The sequence below is a fragment of the Siphateles boraxobius genome, unplaced genomic scaffold (assembly GCF_051911475.1).
Source record: "Siphateles boraxobius isolate OS27281-9 unplaced genomic scaffold, OSU_SipBor_1 46, whole genome shotgun sequence".
Lineage (NCBI taxonomy): Eukaryota > Metazoa > Chordata > Actinopteri > Cypriniformes > Leuciscidae > Siphateles > Siphateles boraxobius.
The window spans coordinates 11197366-11222290 of NW_027509097.1; the positions used below are offsets into that span (position 1 = coordinate 11197366).

General features: G+C 37.9%; 1 protein-coding gene across 4 annotated transcripts in view; it reads right to left on the minus strand.

Annotated features, from left to right (window-relative positions):
• Positions 1–2755: 2755 nt before the first annotated feature.
• Positions 2756–24925, minus strand: part of znf438 (zinc finger protein 438) — a 53294-nt gene continuing 31124 nt past the window's right edge. For 2 of the 4 annotated variants that reach the window (XM_077200810.1, XM_077200811.1), the window contains 5 exons: positions 17774–17848; positions 9315–9388; positions 6088–7696; positions 5633–6005; positions 4820–5546 (listed from right to left, as the gene is read on the minus strand). In XM_077200810.1, coding sequence (XP_077056925.1) covers positions 5544–5546; positions 5633–6005; positions 6088–7696; positions 9315–9363 — 2034 coding nt within the window. In that variant the 5' untranslated portion in view covers positions 9364–9388; positions 17774–17848 and the 3' untranslated portion in view covers positions 4820–5543. Of the gene's footprint in view, positions 6006–6087; positions 7697–9314; positions 9389–17773; positions 17849–24925 lie in introns of all 4 variants that reach the window. The other 2 variants (XM_077200808.1, XM_077200809.1) reach the window with 1 other exon arrangement.

Sequence of the window (24925 nt, forward strand, 5' to 3'; positions counted from 1 at the left end):
ACTTCTTCGGTCATGTTGTCATTATCATGTGACCTACCAGCATCAGTTCACTTCCATTCATAAATCCTCTCCCGTGGCCTCATGAGATAGTAAACTGTCCATCGAATGCACACTTCAGAATCTCCCCAAAGTTGTAGTAGGTCATCCGCCTACCAAGATTAGTGTTTACATCATTACTTGCTAGTCTAAAAGGTCCTATTGGCCCTGGGTGGAGTCTGGGCCACCATGTTGGGGTGGCAACACTCTGACCTTTGTTGAAGAAATCAGGAAATGTTCTAGATGAGCAGTTTAGTGGCTCTTTTGTTTCTGTGTGTAGTCATGTGTGTGTTCCAGATCGGAGTTGTGTGTGGGTAGTGAGATGTCCTGGGCAGATGGCTACTGTCCCTCTGGGCGGTCTACTAGAGACCCAGTGGAACAGACTGATTCTGGACCATCTGGACCACACAGCACACAAGAGAGACCAAAAAGCAGCAATGTCACTGACATGGGCTTCGTACTTACAAGTGTCTCCAGGTGTAGTATAAATATATTGCAATATAAAGATGTAGAAACATTCATATTCAGACCCCACATATCTTTTCACAAGCATAAATGGACCACATTGCATAGTATCATCAATATCATGTTCTCTGACCCATTAAAAACAAGTAGGAAGTGAATAGATATAAACGTCTTGCTCATTGCAATGTATTCATTACCAATATTTTTTTCTAGCCAAAATATCCTTAAATCAAAATACAGTTGTGTAGGAAGCTGAAGTGCATAATATATTGACTTTTTTTTTAAGGATTACTTTGAATATATATATATATATATATATATATATATATATATATATATATATATTTTTTTTTACACCACTGGCAAATTTGTCAAAATGGTTGGGGTCGGAAACATTTTTTAATTTTTTTAAAATTAAGTCTCTTATATGCTCCCCAAGGCTGTGTTTATTTGTTCAAGAAAACAGTAAAAACAGGAACATTGTGAAATATTATTACAGTTTAAATAACTTTTCTATTTTAACAAAATGTAATTTATTCCAGATGGAAAAGCTGACTTTTTGGAAGCCATTACTCTTTCTTATTATTACTATATTTCTTATTATAATCAATGTTGCAAACAGTTGCGCTGATTAACATTTTTGCAGAAACCGTGATATATTTATAATGAAAAGAAAGTTCAAAAGATCAGCATATATTTGAAATGTAAATATTTTGTATCCTTACTGTTACTTTTGATCAATTTAATGCATCCTTAATAAAATTATTAAATGGAAAAAAAAATTACTGACACCAAACTTTCGAACAATAGTGTATATTTAGCTAGGTTTACACATAAAACAAGAAAATATGCAATTTTGCAAAATAAATGTATGTTGTTGAATGTTTAGATATTGTTTTACCAATTTGCTTTTTGCATTCTAGTCAATTCCTTGTGGATCAATTAAAGTCTTATCCTACATTTTTTATTATTGAATATCCTCTATAACATCGAATGGATCATATTATGAACAAGAGGTGAGATAAAGTGCTGGTAATCTAACAGCTTTCAATGTTGCTAAAACTTCCAGTGCATGTGTTCATTCACATCACACTCCGGGTCTGTAAATGCAGGTGATGGTTATCTACTTTAGACACACCCATTACTTTATTCATTCATTTTCAGCTCAACATAATCTCTCTATTCCTCCTCCTCCAAACAAACCCGATCGATACAGCTTCTTGCTCCCATTAGTCTCCATGCAGGTTAATGCTGTATTAAAATGGCTGCTTCTTATTTTGGGGTGTGAGAACTTTCTGTCACTGGCTATCATTCTTTTATCAGTATCCATTCATCATAGTTCATGAAGAATTAATCCTCATCCTCCTCATGGTCATCTCTGTAAATGATTTCTCCGTCATTTCTTCTGCCGTTTTTTGTTTTATTTTTTTACCCAGCACTATCTTGTCTCTGCCATCTCCTCCTACTTCCTTTCTCTCTCCCTGCAACCTCCTTTCTTTTCTATAGCCCTACATCCTTCATTTACTTTAAAACAGACACTCTCCTTCTAAAGCTCCATCCTCTAATCCTGTTAGAAGGATGGGCTTTGATCTCCTGCGAGTGATCATGTTTCTAGTGCGAAGGGAGAGAAAGTAGAAGTGAGAAAGTGCCACACAGATTAAAGAGGAATATGCATCGGTGTTGACGTTCCTTCACTACTTGCATCTGAAGTGACTGCACTATTGGGACTGAGAAGTTATGATCATTTAATGTAGGCTATAAATCAGAGGCTGAGCTGCAGGAAGCACTGAGGAATACAATATAAAAAATGTGATAGGAAAAACCTTAATTCCCAATCATAAGCAATATACTTGTAAAATACCAGATGTTGAGTTGAGGTGGGAAAGCCGTTTTTTCCTAATGTTGTTCGAAATGTGTCAATTAATATTACGATATAATGACGACTATAGTGGTAATTTAATGATGCAAGACATTCGAGCAGACATTATAGAAGCATTAGCACTCCTTCAGTGAATATAGGTTGTTGCATAAAACACACAGACTAATATGAATCCATCATGTGTCCAGCTAAAATTGATTTAATTCTTGCCTTACACTGCTCACTGTTCTGTGCAACCTACAAATGAAGTCTTGCGGTAAATGTTTTTGTATGGAATAAGGTAAGCCTTAAGATTCAGCAGCTTATGTGTTCATTAAAGAGATGCTGGAAGTCAGACAGCCAGGAGGTTGTGACATACAATAAACACACAGAATATTATTGTAGTTATATAGTTTTATTTAGGCACCAATATTCAATAATGCAGGGACGACACTCTCTCTTGTTATTTAGGGCTTGGTTTAAGCCAAAAACAGACAAGTTTAACTATCACAGTGGCAGGGAAATCTTCAGAACTGGAAAAGCTACCAGACACTTGTCATTAATGGCTTTGGACCGCAAAGAAAGTGTTGATTAAGCCGTAAAGCCTGAAAAGTATTTTTCCCATCATAAAACAATCCATCACTTTAAATGTAATAAGACCACATTTTAAACAAAACATTTCTTTTCATTCTCTTTAGAGTAAGTTCCACAATGAAAACATTTCAGGGGTAATTTCAACAAGACAAGCAGCAGTTGTCTGTTTGATGACTGATAAAACTGTTGACTTTAGGTTATCTAAAATTTGAATTCAACTGGTGCTTTGGGATTTACAGCTTGTAGTGTTGCCAAGAAAGTAATGTTAGTGAACTTTATCAGTTTACTTTACATAGCACCCGTTCAAGTGGATAACTGTCTAAGGTTTGAACACACTTACTCATTCTTTATCATTTCTAAAGTTCATATTTTTATAATAATTCTATTTGTTATTTCATAGTTGACTTCACTATGTTAAGGCTGGAATACACTACAGTTTTAAAAAAAACTAGGCATCATATACTCGCTGACGATACACTTGTAAATGGTTACAGACGAAAATTGGGCATCATATACTATAAACACAACCAGATTTTCAAGTTGTTACGAACACAACAAACTGTTTTAAAATCAACTCAAAATGTCTAATATATTTTGTATCCTCAGACTAGATGGAATTTGAGTGTGTGCGCATTATACAATATGTGGTTTTTTGTCAAATTTGTCAACTCTGACTGCCCAAAATCTCCATTTTGCCTATAACATTCAGCAACTTGAGTCGACTCCTCCAGACTGCAAATCAGAGTTTGTATTTTAGCTTTTAAGTAGCCAACCTTTGCCTAGATCCCAGCTCTGCACACTCATTTCAATTTCAAGGCCCAGAAAGGTCGTAAAGGTTCAACCTTTATGTCATGAAGCGACGAGAATACTTACTGTGCACAAAAAATCTGAAATAGTGACTTTATACAACAATTTCTTCTCTGCCCAGTCAGTCTCTGATGCTTTTCACGTTGTAAAAACAGCGCAGTGCTTGCGGGTTCTACGTCAGAACGCCGGCTCAGTATTGGCCGGCTCCTGCGTCGTGGTGCTCATGTGAACGGCGTCGCAGACTTACACAGAATAGGAAGAAATTGTTGAATAAAGTCGTTATTTTCGTGGTTTTTCCATACCAAACGTGTTCTCGTCGCTTTATAATTTTAAGGTTGAACCACTGTACCATTTTAGCGATGTCACTACAACCTTTCTGGGCCTTGAATTGGTGATAACATTGCAGTCTATCTGGGGGTCAGAAAGCTTTCGGATTTCATCAAAAATATCTTAATTTGTATTGCGAAGATGAGCGAAGGTTTTACGGGTTTGGAACGACATATCGGGTGAGTAATTAATGACAGAAATTAATTTTTGGGTGAACTAACACTAAGACACTTTAACAAATAAATATATTATTTTTTTTTTTAGGAGAAAACAGGAGGGGAAGTCTTTGTGTAAATATATATTTTCAATTTACAGCTTGTATATAGCATTTTTTATATATATATTTGTAATCTATTTATACAAGTATACATATATAACAATTGAGAGGGTTTTTAACATTCCTTTACCCTGAAATATTTTTTATGAATGGAAAAACAAATATGTTGGAATAGACTGATAATATAAATTAAGCACCACACATTTCACCATGGAAAATTCTTTTAAATATATAACATTTCCAACACAACACAGAATATTTATCGCACGCACGCACGCACACACACACACACACACACACACACACACACACACACACACACACACACACACACACACACACACACACACACACACACACACAAAACCTAACAGTTGAAGATTGGCCAAAGTGAGTTTTATATTCTCAGGGATATTTAAAATATTTATTGTGGACCTGTTTGTCTTAGACTGAAAAGTGGTGGAATGAGGACTGAAACTGTGTGATTATGGTTATGTGTTTGTGGAATGTCACTGATAATTCGTATTACTTTGAATGTTCTTTGACATGTTATTTCAAGCAAGCTAATCAAGACCCATTTGTATTCAGTCTACTGCAAATTTTCAATTTGTCTGAGTGCCAATGTGTTTCTGATGAGCCTTTGTTAGTCTGTTTCACCTGATTCACTTTAGCTGAAGCAGTTATTAGCACACTATGTCTCCACAAACCTTAAAAATTATGATTATCATCCTTGGGTCTTTCATTTGCTGGCAATTGTATTCCATCTACAGCTTGGCCATGGTAATGTTTTTGATAGAATTTGTGGTTTGTGATTTGAATGTTATGGATTATTTTATAATGCTTTTATGCAAAAAACATTAAAACGTTAAAGAAAGAAGACCGAAAATAACAAATAAACATTACAAAATTCAAGCATTACAAAACAACATTTGTGATATTAAAAACCGTGCAAAACAAAACATCAACAACAACATACAAGTCTATTAGTGGATTTTTTCTGTATAAACCACACAATCGACACGTGAAGCAAATAATAAATAACCCATTTGCAGTTAATTTGGCCCATCAGTAGTCTTGTTCTCCCCTTTGAAGTCCAGGACATCCCAAAGAAGGGTGGGATTTTCACAGTTGTGCTGTGCCCTCCAATGCTCAATAACTTCTGATCTCTTATTAAACACGTTACTGCAAAGGATGCAGTTAAAGTGAGATCCCACCCTCAGGGATATACTTTTATTGATGCCCCTTAATACATGGCCCTCCTTACCTACCATTTCCTCTTCTTCCTCCTCCTCCTCTTCTCGACTCTCTCTTGCTCCTTGATGGTGAGAATGGAGGTGGCATTTGAACTTGGAAAAGGAGAAGAACTCCTCATTGCAGGTGCCGCAGTGCACTAGGTTGCGTTTCTCATTGAGTTGCCTCCAGTAATGTGCAGCATGTTTGACCAGCTCATCCTCTGCTTCACGGCCACCGCGCATGGCCCCATCCCTCGGTCGGACCTGGACCTCTTCTCCGTGAACGTACAACAAATGCAGCTTCATGTCAGCAAAGGTAGGTGTGATGGCCTGGCAGCGCCCACACTTAATTTGTAGCTCGACTGGGTCAACACGCTGTTCTGAGGCCTGTTCATCAGCATCTGAAGACCTGCAAGACAAGGAACATCTATGTCAAAAACAAGAAGGCTTTAGCAAGAGTCAACGCTCAAGTGTCAATGTTTGTTACTTACTCTTCTACAGACATGTTTTCTTCATGTTGACTGATGGATGGCTCAACGGTGAGTATTACCCGGTGCACCTCTCTCAAATGGCTGAAGTAGACACCCACATAGCCAAATGACTTATCACAGAATTCACAGCAAAGGCTCTTCCGGGGCCTGCTTTCTGCATGGTGCAGTTTCATATGAGTGCTAAGACTGCCCGAGTGAGCATAGGCCTTCCTGCATACCGGGCAGACATAGGGCCGCAGGTTACTGTGGGTGTTCATGTGGCTCTGCAAGTGATGCTTGAACTGGAAACACCTGCTGCAGGTAGGACATCGGTACAGTGGACGACTTGTGTAAATCACACCTCCACCACCTTTACAATCTGCCATAGGCTGCTGATCAGTAGCTTGTGAAGACTGGGGAGAACTCAATATTTTTCCTGATATCTGCTGTCCTAATAATAGCTCCTGATCAGGGTTGTCTGGTGTTGACAAAGAAGGAAGCGGTACAAGTTGTGGAATAGCGGTTTCCATTACCAGTACCGGCTTGGGACGAATACTACGATACTTTTTGGATATGTCCAGCAACTTCTCTTGAGAGGCAGAATTTGGAACACCAACTGGAGGTTTCTCAGGTACCCTCCTACTGAAAAATGACAAGGATCTCTTCTTCCGGGCCTCAAAGGCCAGAATATCCTCCATGGTTTTCCTCTTTCTCCCACGTTTCTTGCCTGGAGTTTTCTTGAATTGGGTGTTGTTGTGGTCTTGGCTCAGGCTTTCACTTTTAACTTGGCTGTCTATGGACTTGTTGTTGTCTGGAGGGCTTTTCAGGCTGCTTTTGGCTCCACTCACAGCCTGCTTGTCTGAGAACGGGGTGCTGGCAAGGCTGGTTGGTACCAGGAGGGAGTTCTTCACCTTGGCATAGGGCAGGATGGGCAGCTTGCCCTTGGGTGGAGATGGAATGATCTGAACAGCTTTGCTAAAGATAGAGGGAGATAGAACTGTGATGGCACTGCCAGCCGAGGCTGAACCCTCTATTTGGGTTTTAACTGGTGAGATTTTCTTGACAGGGGCAACAAGGGAGGTTCCAGAAGGATAGTTCTGGTTTTTGAGTGGACAGGTATCGCTCTTTTGTTCCATTTTTCGATCCGTCTGTGCACCGGGGAACAATGGTGCAATGTTGATTTCAGACGAAGTAGGAGTGTCTATTATAAGCTGCTCAGATACTGGGTCTGAACTCTGTTCTGATTTCACAGCAGATGATTGAGCTTGAGTGGTTGCAGAAACCTTGGCTGGACTCAGCAACTTGCTACTGCCTTTTTCTGAAGCGCTCTTGCTTCTCACCGGTTGGTATCTAGGAATAGGCAGCTTAAGGTTCTTCTGGATTGGCTGTTGCTGTTGTGTCTGGGGTAAGGCCACTAATGAGAAGGTTCCCTCTTGTCCAGCCACCTGCATGAGTGCATAGTTCTGGGCAGGGACCAGGATGGATTTAGGGCTGACAGCTGTGGATGCTTCTGGAAGGGCTGAGGGAGGTTGGCAGGACAGAACTGCAGATGATGGAACCACTGCTGGGGCTTTGGGTGCAATGCTGCGAAACTGGAGACCCTTAATTTGGGAGTGGGGCCGTGCATCACCTGTCAAAACAAGATAAGATAACACTTTCAACTTTGTCATTTAAGAAATCAGATCAGATCAAATCAGAAAAAAGGGTCTAACCCTGTTATCCTTTTACATTGTTTCTTATACACAAACACCAATTTACCCTGGGGCAAAGAGTTTGATTCAAGCTCAGCGTATTGCTCTTGTTCATGCAGTAGCTCACTAAGTCTTATAACTTCTCATGCTTTCTAATTCACACACGCACGCACGCACACGCAGAAGGAATTACCCTACTTTAAAGCATAAATATGGAGCAGCAGAAGAAGCTTTATTACATGAACAGGAATAACCGTTAAACTATATTCAAAACACATCGTGAGTGGGAACCTTGCACACTTCTGTCTAATATAACGGCTGACGTGAAAAAGAACTAATGGGAAATATATGAAAAAGCTCAGCAGTGATTAAAAAAAAAAGGGCACTGACATTTGGCAGACACATTTATTCAAAGTGGCTTACAATGCATTTAAAATATGCATTTATCAGTTTAAATGCATCAGATCATCAGATTTCTAATGAAGATGGAAAAAATATTAAGGATGGTTCCATGGTTTTTCAGAAGTCTGTATGTGCAAAGCAGGGTCATTCCTAATCCCATTTAGGCAACTATAGAATTAATTAGGTTAAAAAAAAGAAACATCCTACAGAGTTGGCTTTCACCAGGCCTAAAAGGGGAAGATGAGAACAGCAGAAGGAGTGGAGGGTACTCTATTTTAGGTGCAAGAAATAGGGACTTATTTTTAGCCACAGTAATGTTCATGAAGAAAAAGAAGAGCATCACGGACCAATTAGCAGAATGAAAGGTGAAGAGTTCAAAGGTGAGATCTGGTGTTTATGTTAGTAGAAAGGTTACGCTCCGGCCACCACATATATCTGTGTGTATGTCTGTTTTTTTGTTGTAAAAACCAGAATGTGTTTGTGAGAATGAATTCAGTGTGCATATGTGTGTGTTTACACCTCACCCATGCGTAAAGGAATGCAGGCCAGATGTTGGTCAATAGGTCATGGGGACTTACCTGATGGGCTAACGTTACAAAATTGTCTAATTTTGTAGTATAATTCTTTATGACTACTAGGGACGTGCAGTAAACAGAAGTGACTTTTAAAGTGAATTTCTTTTTCCAACTTAAGACATTTCACATTGATATAAATTCAGTAACAGTTACGCACAGCCATAAAAAATTTTGCTCATTTTAATTAAATAAAATGTGTAATTGGTTACAGTGTTATTAATGATGGCTCTTTGTGATCCGATTCATCGGAGAACAATTAGCAAATAAGTGTCAGGATGAAAGGACGTTCACACAGAAAGCATTCTTTATTTTGATGGATACCGTGAGCTGAATGGAATAGAATGTTTTTAACTTTAAATGTACAAAAAATGTTTGTTTGATGTAATGTCCGTTTGATGAACATTAATCAATTAAATGTCCGTATGATGAACATTAAACAATTAAAAAGTACTCTGTTGATTAATCTATTTGAATACTAAAAAAGCAGACAGCATTTGTGTAACTACAACTGCTACAGTATTATTATTTGACCCTAAAAGATGTGCTTCATGAGACTGCAAATTATTATCTCTATACTCACTCTGTGTGTGTGATTTCAGAGGGCTGGAACGGTGCTCTTGGGTTTTCATGTCTGCCACACTGTCACTGAAGATCCTGAACAAAAAACAAATACAGAGGACAGAACCTCTGCTGTGTAATTAACACAATAGATTCTTTAAATTACAGTGTTTAGATGTGTCCGCCTGCGTGTGTCCCCCCCCCCACCTCGCTTTCCTGACTATCTCGATCAAAACCAGAGGACATTCCAGATGTCACGCAGGCTCAGATTAGAGTCGAGGCAAAGGCAGAAAAACAACAGGAGGGGAAGGATAAGGGAGGGAAAGATGGCTAACCAAGGAGGAGGGGACCCTGGAATGAGCCAGGTGAGATGGGAACCAACCGTAATGTGTGTGTGGTAGAGGGGGGGGGGGGGGGGGGTTGTCATTTGGCCTGTACATGAAGGTCCTCATCTGTGGCAGTGAGATAGCAGCCTTGGTGTGCGTGTGTGAGTGAGTGTTGAGGGGGACTATTTTAGGGAGGGGGTTTGTCCAGTACCCTGTAGGTCTGAAAGGAGATGAAAGGAAGGGATCTGTAGGAGATAAGAGAGGTGGACACACACGGTCGTTCTGGCTAGAACATCCATATCCAGCGGCCATGAGCTCTGACTGCCACAGATACACACACTTACATGCACAGCACATCTGTCATATCTCTACGCCTCTACAAACTTCCCGATCTCTAAACACAACACAGGTCTGTCGTACCATATTTTCGCTTGTTTAATCAAGCCTTTGTTGGCTAATTCCCCTGTTGTTCTGGGCAAGCTGTGAAGTCGTTAACACGTGTGAAAATAAACAAAATAGGGAAAAGATGAAGAGACAATAAACTGCACATGCTAAACATTCTAAGCCAAGTTTCTTCAGAGAATTTAACGATAATATCCCAGCTCAAAGAGAGGCTCCACTGATCTGTTTGATATGAAAACAAAAAGAGTGTTATTATTTCACAAATTTACCCAGAGAAAGCATTATCTGATAATTTAGTATTTTAAGCTTTACTTAATTTAAGTACACTACCAGTCGAAGGTTTGGACACACTTGCACATTATTTATTTACAATTTCACACACTTTAGAATAATAGTAAAGTCTTCAAAACTATAAAATAACACAAAATGGAAGTATGAGAATTATGTAGTTTAAAAATGTATATGTAGGCTTAATTTATATTTGTTTACTAATTTTATTTTAGTCATTTGTAGCAATACTTTTGACTGGTAGTGTACAGTGGCCCTAAAAAGTATTTGGACACTTAAGTCATAGACCTATAAGCTTGATACCAGTTGGTTAAAAGTTAAATTCCAAATCCCACTATGTTAAGTTTTGCATCTAATGTGATGAAATTTACACGTTTAAACTCAGTAGCAATACATATTTCCTTCTGTATTGTGACATTGGAGTGAAGTGGAGTTTAAGCAAACTAAATGATTGGAGAAGTCCAGAGAGAATGTCACCAGAAGTCATGTCAGTTATGAGATTTGATTTAAAAAAATAAAAATACAAGCTCAAAAAGTGAAAAAAATAAAAATAATTTAAGATATGAATGGATGATTATTCAAAATAAGATCAATAAAATTAATTTAGAAGATAGTTTAGAAATACTCAAAAAATACTGTCCAAATGCTTTCTGAGGCTACTGTATCTGTGACATCATCCTTAAATGCGTATGAAGGGGTTAGATTATCTTACAGCATTGTTGTTTGGATGTGTACGAGTACAAGTGCGTGTGTTTGAGTGAAAGGTCGGTTGTTTCTCTCAGAAGACGAGACATTTTCATTGAAAACACCACTGTTTGATAATCTGTTTTTAAATTCCTTGTTTGAAAGAGACTGCTTCTCCACAGCAGACTTATGAACACACAGTTTTTGCAGGAACGCGACACACACACACAAACACACCTGCAGTATCTTATCTTGTGACAGCCACAGCAACAAAATATTAACCAGAGGAAATGAAAACACAAACATGCCAGTACATCGTAACACGCTACACACATGCGCCTGCAAAAAGACTGCTCTGCAGGAACAATACAAGAGATGTTAAAACATGTCAGTCAACAAGAGCGCCCTAACAAAAGAACCACATGAAATAATATCAACTGTGCATAACACACGCACAAACACACTCTTGAGTAATTAGCTGTCACCTGAGCCAATCAATGGGGAAGGGAAAAAATCTATTCCAATTTCAAAACTACAGGCTTGCCTGTACACGCAGATGTGGACTAATCAATAAAGAAAGCATCCCACATCAGAAAGACGAGAGAAGACAGAACCAAAATATTCTCAATGACTGAATCATTTCAATGTAAATCACTGGATAAATAAAGGAGTCTCACACATAAATGCTGTTGAAAACAAATACATTTTATAGAATATCCTGGCGGTTCTTTTTTAAATGATGGAAGTGAATGGGAATGAGGACTCTCGAAAAACAACACAAAAGTATTTGATAGTATGATTAATGCAGTATGTTTCCAACGTGTCTGAAACTAAAATGATTTTATTTTGTGAGGAATAGAATGAAATTTGTTATTCAGTGAAAATCATAGCAACTTGCAAATCTCAATCGCTTCTGTGTACATCTAAATATAGTGTCGAAATGCGTCACACCAGTGACAGTGTAGACCTTCTGAATACTACTGTAGACAACTGCAAATAAAACCATTTTGTGTCACTTTTGTGGTGTTTTTTGTTATTTTCGGAGCTTGAAAATTGTATAGAAAACAATGTTACACTAAATAAGCAACAACAAAAAAAGTATAAAATAAAAAATTTATATGAATATGATTTGTTATCCAAATATCCATATTTTCAATAAATAATATTAGCAGTAAACATTTGGATTCTGCAGGATTGCAGGAGCCAAAAGATAACCGTGTGTCAATTTCTCTTGGCAGTGATGTTTTTTTTCTTGAAGACGCTGCGGTGAGGAGCCTCATTTCCGTAGAGCCGACCAGACAGGATGCTGTAAATCAAGGTATTCAACTTTGACCCACGGAATGCAGTCGCCAAGGGCAACTTAGTGTGTGTCACCTCCACGGTGAAGTGTTGGATAGGAAGTGACTGCGACAGCCAAAATGATTCTCAGCACTTGGGTTGATGTTGCACGAATGTCCTCAGTAGGAGGGAGCCAAGTGCTACAATTTTGAATTTAGATGGGTCATTTTAGGTCAATTTTAGATTCTAGAATAAAGTGAGAAGACAGATAGCACAGGATTTGTTTTCGATAATAGCATTCACCCAGATGAAATGATTAGGAGGTGTATGAGGAAGGCCAAGAAACCGTAATGAAAGTGTGAAAGACTGTGGCCAGAGGCTAAGTCTATGTGAGTCACCTTAAAGAACCTTTAAACGACCTTTTGCTGTTTGGTGTGACATTTGTATTCCTTTAGTAGGTCACACAGTAGAAAAGACTGTAAAAACCCTCACACTCCACCTTCAACCAACTCATCTTCTCCTTGTTTCATCATTATGCTGTCATTTCCAAATTTCCCTACACTTCTGTCTTTTTGCTTTTCAGTATAGGGTTGCATAGCATAAATGGTACTAATGCTTGCTAATGCTATCTTAAAGGGATACTTCACCCAAAAATAAAAATTCTGTCATCATTTACTCACCCTGAAGTTGTTCCAAACCTGTATGAATTTCTTTCTTCTGCTGAACACAAAAGAAGATATTCTGAAGAATGCCAGTAACCAAACAGTTGATGGGCCCCATTGACTTCTATAGTATGGAAAAAAATACTATGGAAGTCAATGGGGCCCATCAACTGTTTGGTTGCCAACATTCTTCAAAATAGCTTCTTTTGTGTTCAGCAGAAGAAAGAAATTCATACAGGTTTGGAACAACTTCAGGGTGAGTAGATGCAAAAAAAAATATTTTTAGACAGAAAAAAAAAATTCCATCCCTTTATTATCAGTTGCCCACAAAGAACAATAACTATAAAGATAACTATATGATAACTATATTAGCGTCCACACCAACCACATAACATTGTTTATTCTAAAAGCACAGCGAATGTCCAAGCTCTTTAAGGTCGGCTAGATTCAGATTGGCTGTCAATCGATGTTTTTATTGTTCATCAACTGAGGAAAAAAAATAAGATATCATTCCTCTGCCGTAATCATTATAGAATAAGTAAATTATATTCTCATAGAATAAGAACGATTATTAAAACTTTAGTTATTTGTATTATTATAGTTATCTTTCTTGGTGTGAATGGGCCTTAACTCACCCAGTACCTTTGGCTTAAATTAAAAAAAATAAACTTACAAAGGTACCAAGAACAAAAGAGAGAAAAACAAAGCAAGGAAGCCCAACTTTACAGGAACACAGACAGAAAGACAAAGACCTGCATCAAGTTTTCCTGAGTGATGGAGGGTGTGGTTAAAGATCTCTGTCTTCAACTCTGTGTATAATATCAGAACAGAGAGGCCAGGGAAAAGAAGCCTGCTATAATATGCACATTTTTAATGTTAGAGAATATGAAACTGAGCATCAAAGCTTATGCAGATACTCCTTCCTCAGTACTTGTTCAGGTCTGGAGACCCCGGGGAGTTAAGAGTGAACTCGGGTAGCTTTAAAGAAGTAATAAGACGAGCAACGGTTATCTAGATAGAGTAGAACCAAAAAGAAAGTCTGTTTGCACATAAACACGGTTGTGTTTGCATGCCAACGGTTGTGGCCAACATTGCTTTTATATCCACAGACACAAGTGTATTCTCACTTTCTGCTCTCAGGATTAAAGGGATAGATCACATAAAAATGAAAATGTGGTCAACATTTACTCATGACGTTCCTTGTATGACTTTCTTTCTTCACATTACTCTTTTCTAAATATAAGAAAATACCAAAAGCATCATAAAAGTAGCCTTTTACACAACCACACAAAGTAGAATATAGTACACAACCAATATGAGCTATGAGATATCATTTCTGCCGCTTGACAGCCCCTTGTCAACATTAACCTGCATTGTATAAGAGCAGCATGAACAATCTTACATGAACAGTTTTACCCTCGATCCCTCTGAAATCTCGCAGGAATCATGCACATTGTGTTCAACAAAGGCACCAGTTGTAAATCTAGACTTCAGAGCGTGTGTCATGTGATGGAGGAGCTGTCTCTCATTTCCCTGCCATAGAGAGGGTCTCTCTGATATAGCAGCTGTTTCTCTGATGAGTTGGAGAATCTGGGAAACATTGTCTGGCGAGATCAAAGTGAATCGGGGCTGTAATTACCACGGTAACAAACGGTAAAGCTGTTAAATTAAGCAGGCTCAACCTTCAGTCTGTTAATGAGAAATTTCTCTCCACTCATTAGAGAAGGCATTTATGAGGCGAGTCAAAACCGCAGACTGGGGTCTGGAGAGTTATTTATTGATTGAAGGCATTTATCATACCTAAACATTCAGTAAATAAAGTCTTATGCAGTTACAACGAAACTAATCAGGTCAGAGCTACTCTACATACAAGACTACACTAAAGCCGGATTCAATTAATCAAAACAAAAGAAAGAACATTCAAAATCCCTTCAGAGAAACTTACCAAGGTCCAATGTGCCTGAGAAAATGGAAAAACTACATAGACACAAGGTTCACCAGTGAAGTCTGTTGGACAGCGGTTACTAGTCGACACTGAAAACAATAGTATATTACAAAGAAAAAAATACACAAGATAATATCGTTCAAATTACTGTCGTTTTAACGTTTACTGTGAAGAGCAGGGCGCGAGCCGTGGAAACAGAAAGAGGCCGATGGCGCGAGTGTTAATGAACCCCACTGCGCGCTGCACCAGTCTGGAGTCCCAGGAGCTCTGAAGGATAAGAGGAGGAGTGACAACAGTGGAAGAGGAGAGAAGGCCAGGCCTGGGCATTTAGGTTGTGTTTTGTCTGTATGGGCCACAGTCGGATATGAACTTGCACCTGCCGTTTACTTTGGTTCCCCCTTCTTCCCTGCGCCATTAACTTTGATATTTATATTTAAAATTATTTTAAATAGCACATTAAAAAAACACTTGGAAAAATAATAGGCTATCTTAAGAGGTAGGGCCTAATCTTTTTGTTTTACCTCAGATGCGTTTTCTTCGCGTCAGTCACGGAGAGCGCAGAAATTACCGCTCAAAATACAAACACGGTGCGGGGGTATTTTGAATTAGAGATAAAACAGAAAAGTTTTATGTAAGCTGTGCCATTTCAAACTGGCATAATTCCACTAGAGCCATGCATAACCATATTCAGGATATGCACGTAGGTGGGATAGCTGAAGCAAGCAAATGCCCATTGCAAATTCACTTCAATTCCAAATAAATAACTGAGCTTTAGAATCAGAATTAGAATGAGCTTTATTCATGTGTGCGGCATTTAGAGGCATTTATTATGTGATTTGACTGTTTGATTCATAGATTAAGAGCTCAAATGGATCATACACAAGTCTTTAGAGGGTTTCTTACTTTTAGACTAGTCTGTATCTAAACAGACAGCTGTCACAATTACCGATGCGCAGCTTTAAAACATTTCCTAAAGCTTTAAAAGAGCATACGTTTTTAATCTGTTATTAAATATCATATCAAATTTCCATTTTTTGTTTTGAAAATGGGACTGAAACAGCTGTCTATTTTATAACGAGGTCGATAGTAGCAAAGGGAGTTCTTGGATCTCCTGAGACGCTCCAAAAGGGATTTGTCAATGCCTTGGTCGCTCATTGACTGTAAACACAGGAAATGTACAGCTGGATCCAGAACTTAATACAGTAGACTATGTACTATACATTACATCACCCTAAAAAAAAACATGACTAGACGTTAAATGCAAAACATTCCACTATGTTGAGTGACAAGCATCAATGAATTACAAAGAATGAGACTGAATGCAAAGTAATGACTACAACAACTCCCCATTGAGACTTTATAATGACTGGTAATGAAGCACCATGACCTATCAATAACGGCTTAGCATTATTGCAGTGGGCTGCAGTGCAGGGCTGTGGTAACAGCAGTCCTAGCAAATCTCACCTCAACTGTATCAGCTTAAATAAAGACCAACTGTGTCACTGTGCCACGAGAGAATAAGAATGCTCTAGGAAACAAGGTCAAGTGATTGTTTTTTTACAATGGGATATAAAACTGATCTGGCAGGCGAAGAGCAACAATTGCAATGGCTTCATTTTAACTGTGTGAGCCAGGGGTTTCCAATCCTGCTCCAACCTTAATTAGACACACCTGAACTAGCTAATAAAGGTCTTACTGGGCATACTAGAAACTTCCAGGCAGGTGTGTTGAGGTAAGTTGGAGCTAAACCCTGCAGGACAGTGGCCCTCCAGGACCGAGTTTGGACACCCCTGGTGTGAGCTTTTTCCAGTCGTATGGTCAGTGAAGCACACCCAAGTTCAAAAGGAGCGATCACAGTGACATTTCGCCGGCAACCTAGGTGACCATCTACCGATTGCAAAATCTGTGTGGGGAAATGGATTCCTATTGAAATGACTGTATTTCACCTGTTAAAATGTGGTAAATGAGACTGCACCTTAAAGTTGGCAAGAAACAGAAATTGCAATGAGAATTCTGGACAGAAACCGAAAATTCTGGATGCTCTTGCCCGAAAACCGAAAATGTTTTTAAAAAATATGTTTTTCTCATTTCAAATCAAAATAAAATTTGTTATACATTATTTTTGTATAATTGTATTAATATTATACTTTTTAGTGATACTGAATTTAAAATACAAGCTACACACACACACACACACACACACATATATATATATAAAAATACTAACACTTAAGTTTTCACTGTATAAATTAAATATAGATTAATCTTTGTTAAAGCTATGTTTTGTTGTTTGATTAATATTAATGACTCACCAGCAGGCATTTATTGGCTGTTGTCACAAAGGCAGAATGCACAGATCCAACATAATGATACACATCTGATTTCTTTCTGAAGTGGTGCGATGTGGTGGCATATATTTATTTTCGAACATTGTTCTATTTCTGACAAAAAATGAAAATGGCGTTTATCAGCTGAAATGTTGGTGCATCCCTAATATACAGCTTCTTGAAAAAGAAAAAAATGTAGTGTTAGACTTGGATTTTGTCCATCGTGATTTGACTGGATAGTTGGATTGTTGTCGTTGGCAAACGGCTACGATCTGATGTGAGGGACAGGTTGGAGGAGGGGAGGAAGAACTATGCCACCCTCACACTGGTGTACACGTCATCAGAGAAGAGATGTTGTTGTGAGGGGGAGGAGAAGGTAAGGTTGTTTTTGATTAAAGAGTAAGAGGGCAAATCGATTTAAAAAATATATAATGTGCACGGACAAATAATTTATAATAAACACTGCAATAATCTATAAACAATATAAATTCAAATGATCAACTTTGATTTCATGGGGACTTTTTAATGGAGCATACTAATAGAATTCTGTATGATGTTCAGAAAAATACCAAAAGAATCTTCAGCGTCTCTGTCCCAAGACGGGCCACGATCCTCCTCTTCTCCTTCCACAGCCCTCTGCTCACCTGAAACAACCACAAAACAAACACAGTTAAAGCCCATTTACACTTCGGATCGATCGGATAGCTGTCCAATTGGGTATGCACAATCCATTTACACTCAGCTACATAAATGTGTCTCTACAAATCAGATATAAATCTCATCTACTACTCCCATGCTATATGCAAACATAGTTCACTTCTTGTGATGATGCTAAAGCCAGCCGGTGAAATTTTCCACATCATATGGAATCAGGCTAGTATTTGAGATTTGCGTCCACTCTTTCTATGCATCTCGTCCATGACTGTGTGACTTCCGTGTGCTGTCACAGACTTGTTAGGAGTAAACTTTACATGTGCGACCTAAACAACCAGAGGCATTTACATTTGGTCTTTTCATGATCCTGTAATAATCCAATTATGAAAAAGGATTAAATGAATACCCCCGCAAAGGACCTTTTAACCACATAATGTGTCCAGCACACGGAAAAGATAGTTTGAGACTAAATAAATAATAAGAAATAAATTATTCACTTGACATTCTTGATCCACACTGACTACCCTTGTTAAAACTCCCTCGTGAAACAGGGAAAAAAAGGGATGTGGAAAGAGAAAAGTTTATTCACCTGTACGCTAATTCAGCACAACTATGTCTTCCTCCTCTCTGAGCATCTAAGACAGCTAAGATAATCAGTTCCAACACCTTCTTTTGATTTCGAAACTTACTAACGTACGCAAGTACACAAACATGCTCTCGGACACCATGGTCTGAGAAGTCCACAAACACATGGAACTTCACTGTGAATACTCTGCCTCTTTCAATCTTCAGCTGTAAATTATGAATGTAACAGTGTGATAGACAAGACCCCTGGAGTCCCATCAGGGTAAAACACAAAGCTTACATCCCTCACCTTGTGTGTGTGTGTGTGTGTGTGTGTGTGTGTGTATAGGGGTCAAATGGAGTCAGCACCACACAAGGACACAAGCAGATGCTGAAGCACTCAGTCAATAACGTTTAGCCCCCAGACACCGTTGACCTCACGGGAGGTCCGTATGAAATCGCTCTGTATGACTATAATCTGCTGTACAGTCAAGGGAGAAATGATCTCTTTATGCGATGTATTACTGAGGTTTGCTTATTGATTATTCATAATGCTTCACAAAGTGGCTCTCTATGTCTCTGAATAATGTATAAGAGACTCAAATACATGGTATTAAAATAAAACGAATCAACTTTAGGGCTTTTATTTGTGAAGTTTTAGAAAGTGGGACATCCTGTGTTTTTGTAATGATTAGTATAATGAGCAATGTGAGAGTACGATGTTGGTGTGACAGTGCAAATTCATTAATCATATTAAATTGGCTTGCATTGATCGTTCATCTAAGTGATAATAAGAGCATTTAAATAGAGCTTAAACTTAAGTTCATGTGCCAAATGAGATGAGGCCAAATATCTACCGTGCAGTGCTGGCAGCTGCCATAAATAACATAACAACAAGAACTCTGCAAATGGATTTCACATACAGTGCATGAACTGTGCTTCTATAACAAGAATTTATGGTGAAAAAATACCAGATTTTTATTTTCTGAAGAAAATGTCAGCAGTGCTTGTCATGTATGGTGTAATGTAAGTCTATGAGATTTTCTCGCCTGTTTTATTGTTCACCAGGCGAAGTCCGCTCAATTCTTGCCAGAATAAGTCTGCTGCGTTTGCAAGTGTGGTTGTCTTCAGCAAAGTCTAAGACTGCTTTCCATACAAGGAAAATAAAGTCATTAAATACGCAACCGTTCAAAAGTTTGTGGTTGGTAATATTTTTTAATGATTTAGAAAGAAGTTATTTATGCTCACCAAGGCTACATTTATTCAGAAATACAGGAAAAAACAGTAATATTGTGAAGTATTACAATTTAAAATAATGTTTTCTATTTTACAATGTAATTTGAATTATCAGCAGTCATTACTTCAGTCTTCAGTGTCACATGATCTCAGATACCTCTATGCTTATTTGGTGCTCAAGAAACATTATTATCATCACAGTTGAAAACAGTTGTGCTGCTTAATATTTTTGTGGAAACTAGGGATGCAATGCTAGAATTTTTTTAGGCCGATAGTACCAATACTAAAAAACAACTATTGGCTGATTACAATACCGATATAACTTTTTTCATTAAAATAGATTACTGTTTTGATTATGTTTTAAATTAGAAAAGTTAAATGTGTCCTTACTGAATAAAAGTATTAACTTTTGAACTGCAGTTTTTATATTCATAATTACAGTTAGATAAAAATATTTCTGAAGTATACATTTTATCAATTTAAAACTCAGTCACAATTAGTGTGAAAACCGCATTTACATTTTTTTTTTATATGTAACATGATTAAGCACTAAATAGAAACTCCAGCATTGTGAGCAACATATGACAAATGAAAACTTTTTCTTTACCTTAAAGCAACTAGTGGTCGCCTGTTTTTTTTGTTTTGTTTTTTTACTCTTATGGATGATGTAGCTAGTTTAGTGTTTCACCACAGTATGACACTCTCACCATTCATCTCCACTGTCAATATCACAATCATATCTGCCACTCAGCTCCCATTGAAAAGTAAAAGCACACCCCTCTATTCATGTTTGGAGCACAAATGGTCAAAAACCTGGGGGTTTTGCCTTAAAGAAAATAAAAACTCTGTCATCATTTATACATCATCATGTTGTCAGGTCCTGTTGGTCAGTAAATAATCAATTTTCATTTTTGGGCCTACTATTTCTTAAACAACTATATCCACTCTCACACATACAGTAAATGGCCAATCATTCACACGTACCCAATGGCACAAGGCCAAGTCACCTCCAAATGTAAACAATTACTCTTTGATTAAAGCTTTCCTCTTCAAACATTGCGTAGTGTTTACCCCAATAGAGCTGCCGATAAAATATCAGCAGACGGTCAAGTCTGTGCATGTATTTGTGTTTGTCCACCGAAATGGTTTTCAGTGAACACGTTTATCTCAGACACACACACTTTATAAGCAGTCCTGTGATGTGACCTGGAGTCTGTAATTGCACATATGCTGAACAGTGTGCTGTGTGTAACTCCATACTGCATCATCGCTCAGTGTGGCTTCATGATAAAGACACAGGCTTTTTTTCTTTTTGTCCAACTCCTACCCTTAAGTGTGACTAAAAACACTCTCTTGTCCAATTCTGATTATGTCAGCACTCACTAGCAAAAAAGTTGCTCAGCTTGACTTAAAAAGACTAAAATGTCTTTTTAAGTCCTTCATGTAAATCTGCCATTTGTTACACTGAAAGCTTGATCATGGTAAAGTTTTAACAGCAGTCAAAAATCATTCTGATATTAAAAGCAAAATATTATAATTAACATTTAACATGACAAAACACATTTTTAGTCTTAACATTCACAGTAGAATGCTGCAGCTTTTTCATAGTCTCTCACTGTAATGGCTGTCAGCACATCACTGAATAAAACAGCAGCAGGTGTTTTTGTTGTCGTTTAAAAACACTAGTTTAGCAACAGACACAAACAGATTTAACAGGGTATGGTTAGAAGTGCACACAGCTGTACCCAGGCCTAAATTAGACCGGACTGACTGCATGTCAAAAAGAGAAGCAAAATTATAGCCTTCAACCCTGGACTCTGGTATTAAACTTAAACTGGAGCTTCAATGATGTCATTATTACCAGCCATGTGACCAAAACAGAAGAGGCCCTGACTACACCAATAATGTCTAATGAAAAGTCTTTTAAGAAAAGCAAATGTATTATCATGGGATTAAAATATGGATATTTTTAGGGTTAAATGAGCTTATCATTTGGTCCTAGTCTTCCACGGTTGTGGTCATTTCTAAAGGAGAAGTGTGTATTTTTTTAAACGTTTGAAATACTTGCCAAAACTATATATTATTATAAGTATTTATATTTTTAAAATATGCATAGGTTGACTTCCCAATGAATATATACTATTTGTCAAAATGGGAGCAAACAGTGGCAGGAGTTCTATGGAAACCTGTTCGTAAACAATTCTGATTTATGCCGACAGTGGTGTAAAAATTGGTGTAAAAATTACACACTGCAGTACACCTTATTGTGAATTCATGTTCACAATCTTACTCTCATAATGTGAAAATGATATATAAAAATAATAAAATAATTAATTAAAATAATAATTAAAGTTCATATATAAAAATAATAAAATAATAAATTAAAATAATAATTAAAGTTCATAATTAAAAAAAGAAAATAATTTGTTTTTTGAAAAGTATTTGTAACGCGTCTTAATAAATTCATACACTTTAAATAAAATAGTGTTCACAAATGAATATTTTAAAATAAAACATAAAATTATGCATTCATTAATTTAATGTTTACTTCACAAATAAAGTTAAAAGACAGAAAATGACATAAGTGAAGAATAAAGGAAAGAAAGTCAGGACTGCCACTACGCTGTATGTGTATAGACACAATGTTTTGATGTTATTTCAAACCAACCATTTTATATTTAGCATTTCCAGTACATCTCTGCCTGAACTTGTTGAGCTAAATATGCTCCTGTGTTTTTAAGCAAGAGTGTGTCACTTCTGAAAACTAATCTGAAGATCATTTGTCAGAGTCGCGGAATCTGTTTGACCCCATCATATTACTACTGATTGTAGTGTGGCAATCTCTGTTGAATGGTAATCACCCCATTAGGTCTTTGGGGAAACAAATAATATTCAAATTTAATATTTATTCAATATATATTTAATATATATTAAAACTTAAATTGAATAAAAGGTTGAGTTTTTTTTAGAATAGAAATCCAAAGGGACCACAAGTGGTTCAAGCATAAAAAGTAGACAAAACGACCCAATGAATACTGATTTAGGTACAGGTTCTCGATGCCAACATCCAGCAGTTTAAAAAAAAAAACCTCAGCTGTTAAGAGTCCCAGGACTCAGCAAGACCATTATCGGTTCAAGAGTCAACTCTATCTCTATTGAGGTGAAAAAGCTTAATGGGTACTGTATCTGCCCTTGTTTCTCACACAATGGGCCTACTAGTAGGTCTTTGTAGAGTCACTGGAGATTCATGTCTTTACAAAAAGGCCTGTCCATTTGCACTGTGAGTGCTAACAGCCGACAGCTTTCATTTCCTCACTTTTGTGTGAGTGTGTGCGTGTGTTTGAAAGAGAAGATCTGCAGAGAACAGTATGTGAATAATAGATTCAGGCCAGTGGGTTCCCTTCAGCGAGCTCTGCCTGTTTAAGTGAGAGTAGCCTACGGAGACATCTATTACCCTCCTGTCTGTCTCTCTCCTTCTCACTTGTTCTCAAGCAACACATTAAAAGGCAAAAAAGTTATTTCCCTTTTCAGAGCAAGACAAGGTCTAACAGAGTACGAAATCAAACATCACATCCCTCAGGGAGTTGATATAAAAATCTCAATGCAAATCCAGTTTTCGAAGCTATCTTGATTAGGCCTATATATTTTTTCACTTACAGGAACATTTACTCTTTCACTGGTGCCAGGAAGTGGCAGACTGGACCTAAGAACAAAGGCCCCCTACTGATTGGCCGATTAAAGACAAGACTGATCGGCTAACCACCAGAGAGTGGGTCGTCAACAGATCAAACTGACGCCCGAATGCATCTGGCTCTAAACATGCTGCATTCAGCCAACAGAGAAAATGAAGACAGGAAAGGAGAAATCAAGGAAGAAAGAATAACAGAGGAGAACAGGGAGGAGAAATCCCTGCAAATTGATCCCATAGAGACCCTTCAAGGTTTCATTTAAGAACCTGGATTAAGCCCTACAACAAACCACAGGATTTGAGGTAAGAGAGAGAGAGAAATATGGGGGATGTGAATGAGAGATAATATATCCTCTGGCTCACATGGAAAACCCCACTGCTGATGGAACACCATCCCAGTGATAGAAACGAGGTTACAACTTCATCAATGTTGAAAATAATCCAACGCTTTGAAAAGTTTTCAGGATAATATAATGGCTTAAAGCGTTGTGCAGAAACTCCTCTGCAGAGTCCAGAAAATTAATATTTTAAAGAGTCTCTTTTTTCAAATGCATTTGATTAAAACAAGTGCTACAGACGCCACTGTCATGACAATACAGACCGGAGCAAAGTATTTCGTTTCTAGAGGGATTTTGTCATAGAACAAGATATAAAAGAACTCATAATCTTCTCCATCCAATTAAAGTTTTAGGAGACTTTCAATGTTCCAGACACATCGAATGATGTATAGAGGTAAATATATATAACTCTTAGAAAAAAAAAAGGTTCTTCAGAACTTAACGTCTTTGTTTCCAGGTGGCACTCTGGTAAAAGGTAGAAGTCAGCCAATCAGATTGGACCATGAAATTTCAGCCAGATCTCAACATACTGTGAGAAATATGCATCACACAGTCGGTGAACGGCCGGTCTGATGTTTTCAGAGTATTCAAATGGCTGCAGTTTGGGCATGAGATGCTCTGCTTGAAACACAAAATGTTAGTAAAAACACATGCACCTGAAGGATGAGGAACATGGAGTGAGACTGTGTGAAAAACATGAGCAAGAGGGGGGAAAATAAATGCTGCTGTCCCTTGAGAGCCGTAACACTGATGGACTTCCTGTTGGTGGAGCTCTGCAACACAAGATCCTCATGATGCTGGGGGATTTTCGGTCTAAATTTGTTTGTTTGCCCACCTACAGTTCCTGGGTAAAACCCTTAAAAGCCTGCAACTATGAAATTATGTCATGTTCTGCGTGTCTAGTTATTGAACAGTATGACGTGGTTCTCTGGTCTGGCAGATAAACGCTGGAGTTTGACTTCCTTCAGCACTGCTATGATGGATGGCCGACACTCAACATGAATAACTAAACAGCCTCATAAATTAGCCAATCACTACTAATATCATTACACCCCCCCCCCTCACACTCTGCCAACAACCCACCCACTTATCCGGCTGCCCAAGCTTTTCTGCTGATGTCTGTATTGTGCTTTAGTATCCTGAGCATTTAATCATGACTATTGGAACAGGATTCCACAAACTAAAATCAAATGCATGGAAAACAACAGGGGAAACAATATGAAAGGCATTCGCCATTAGTA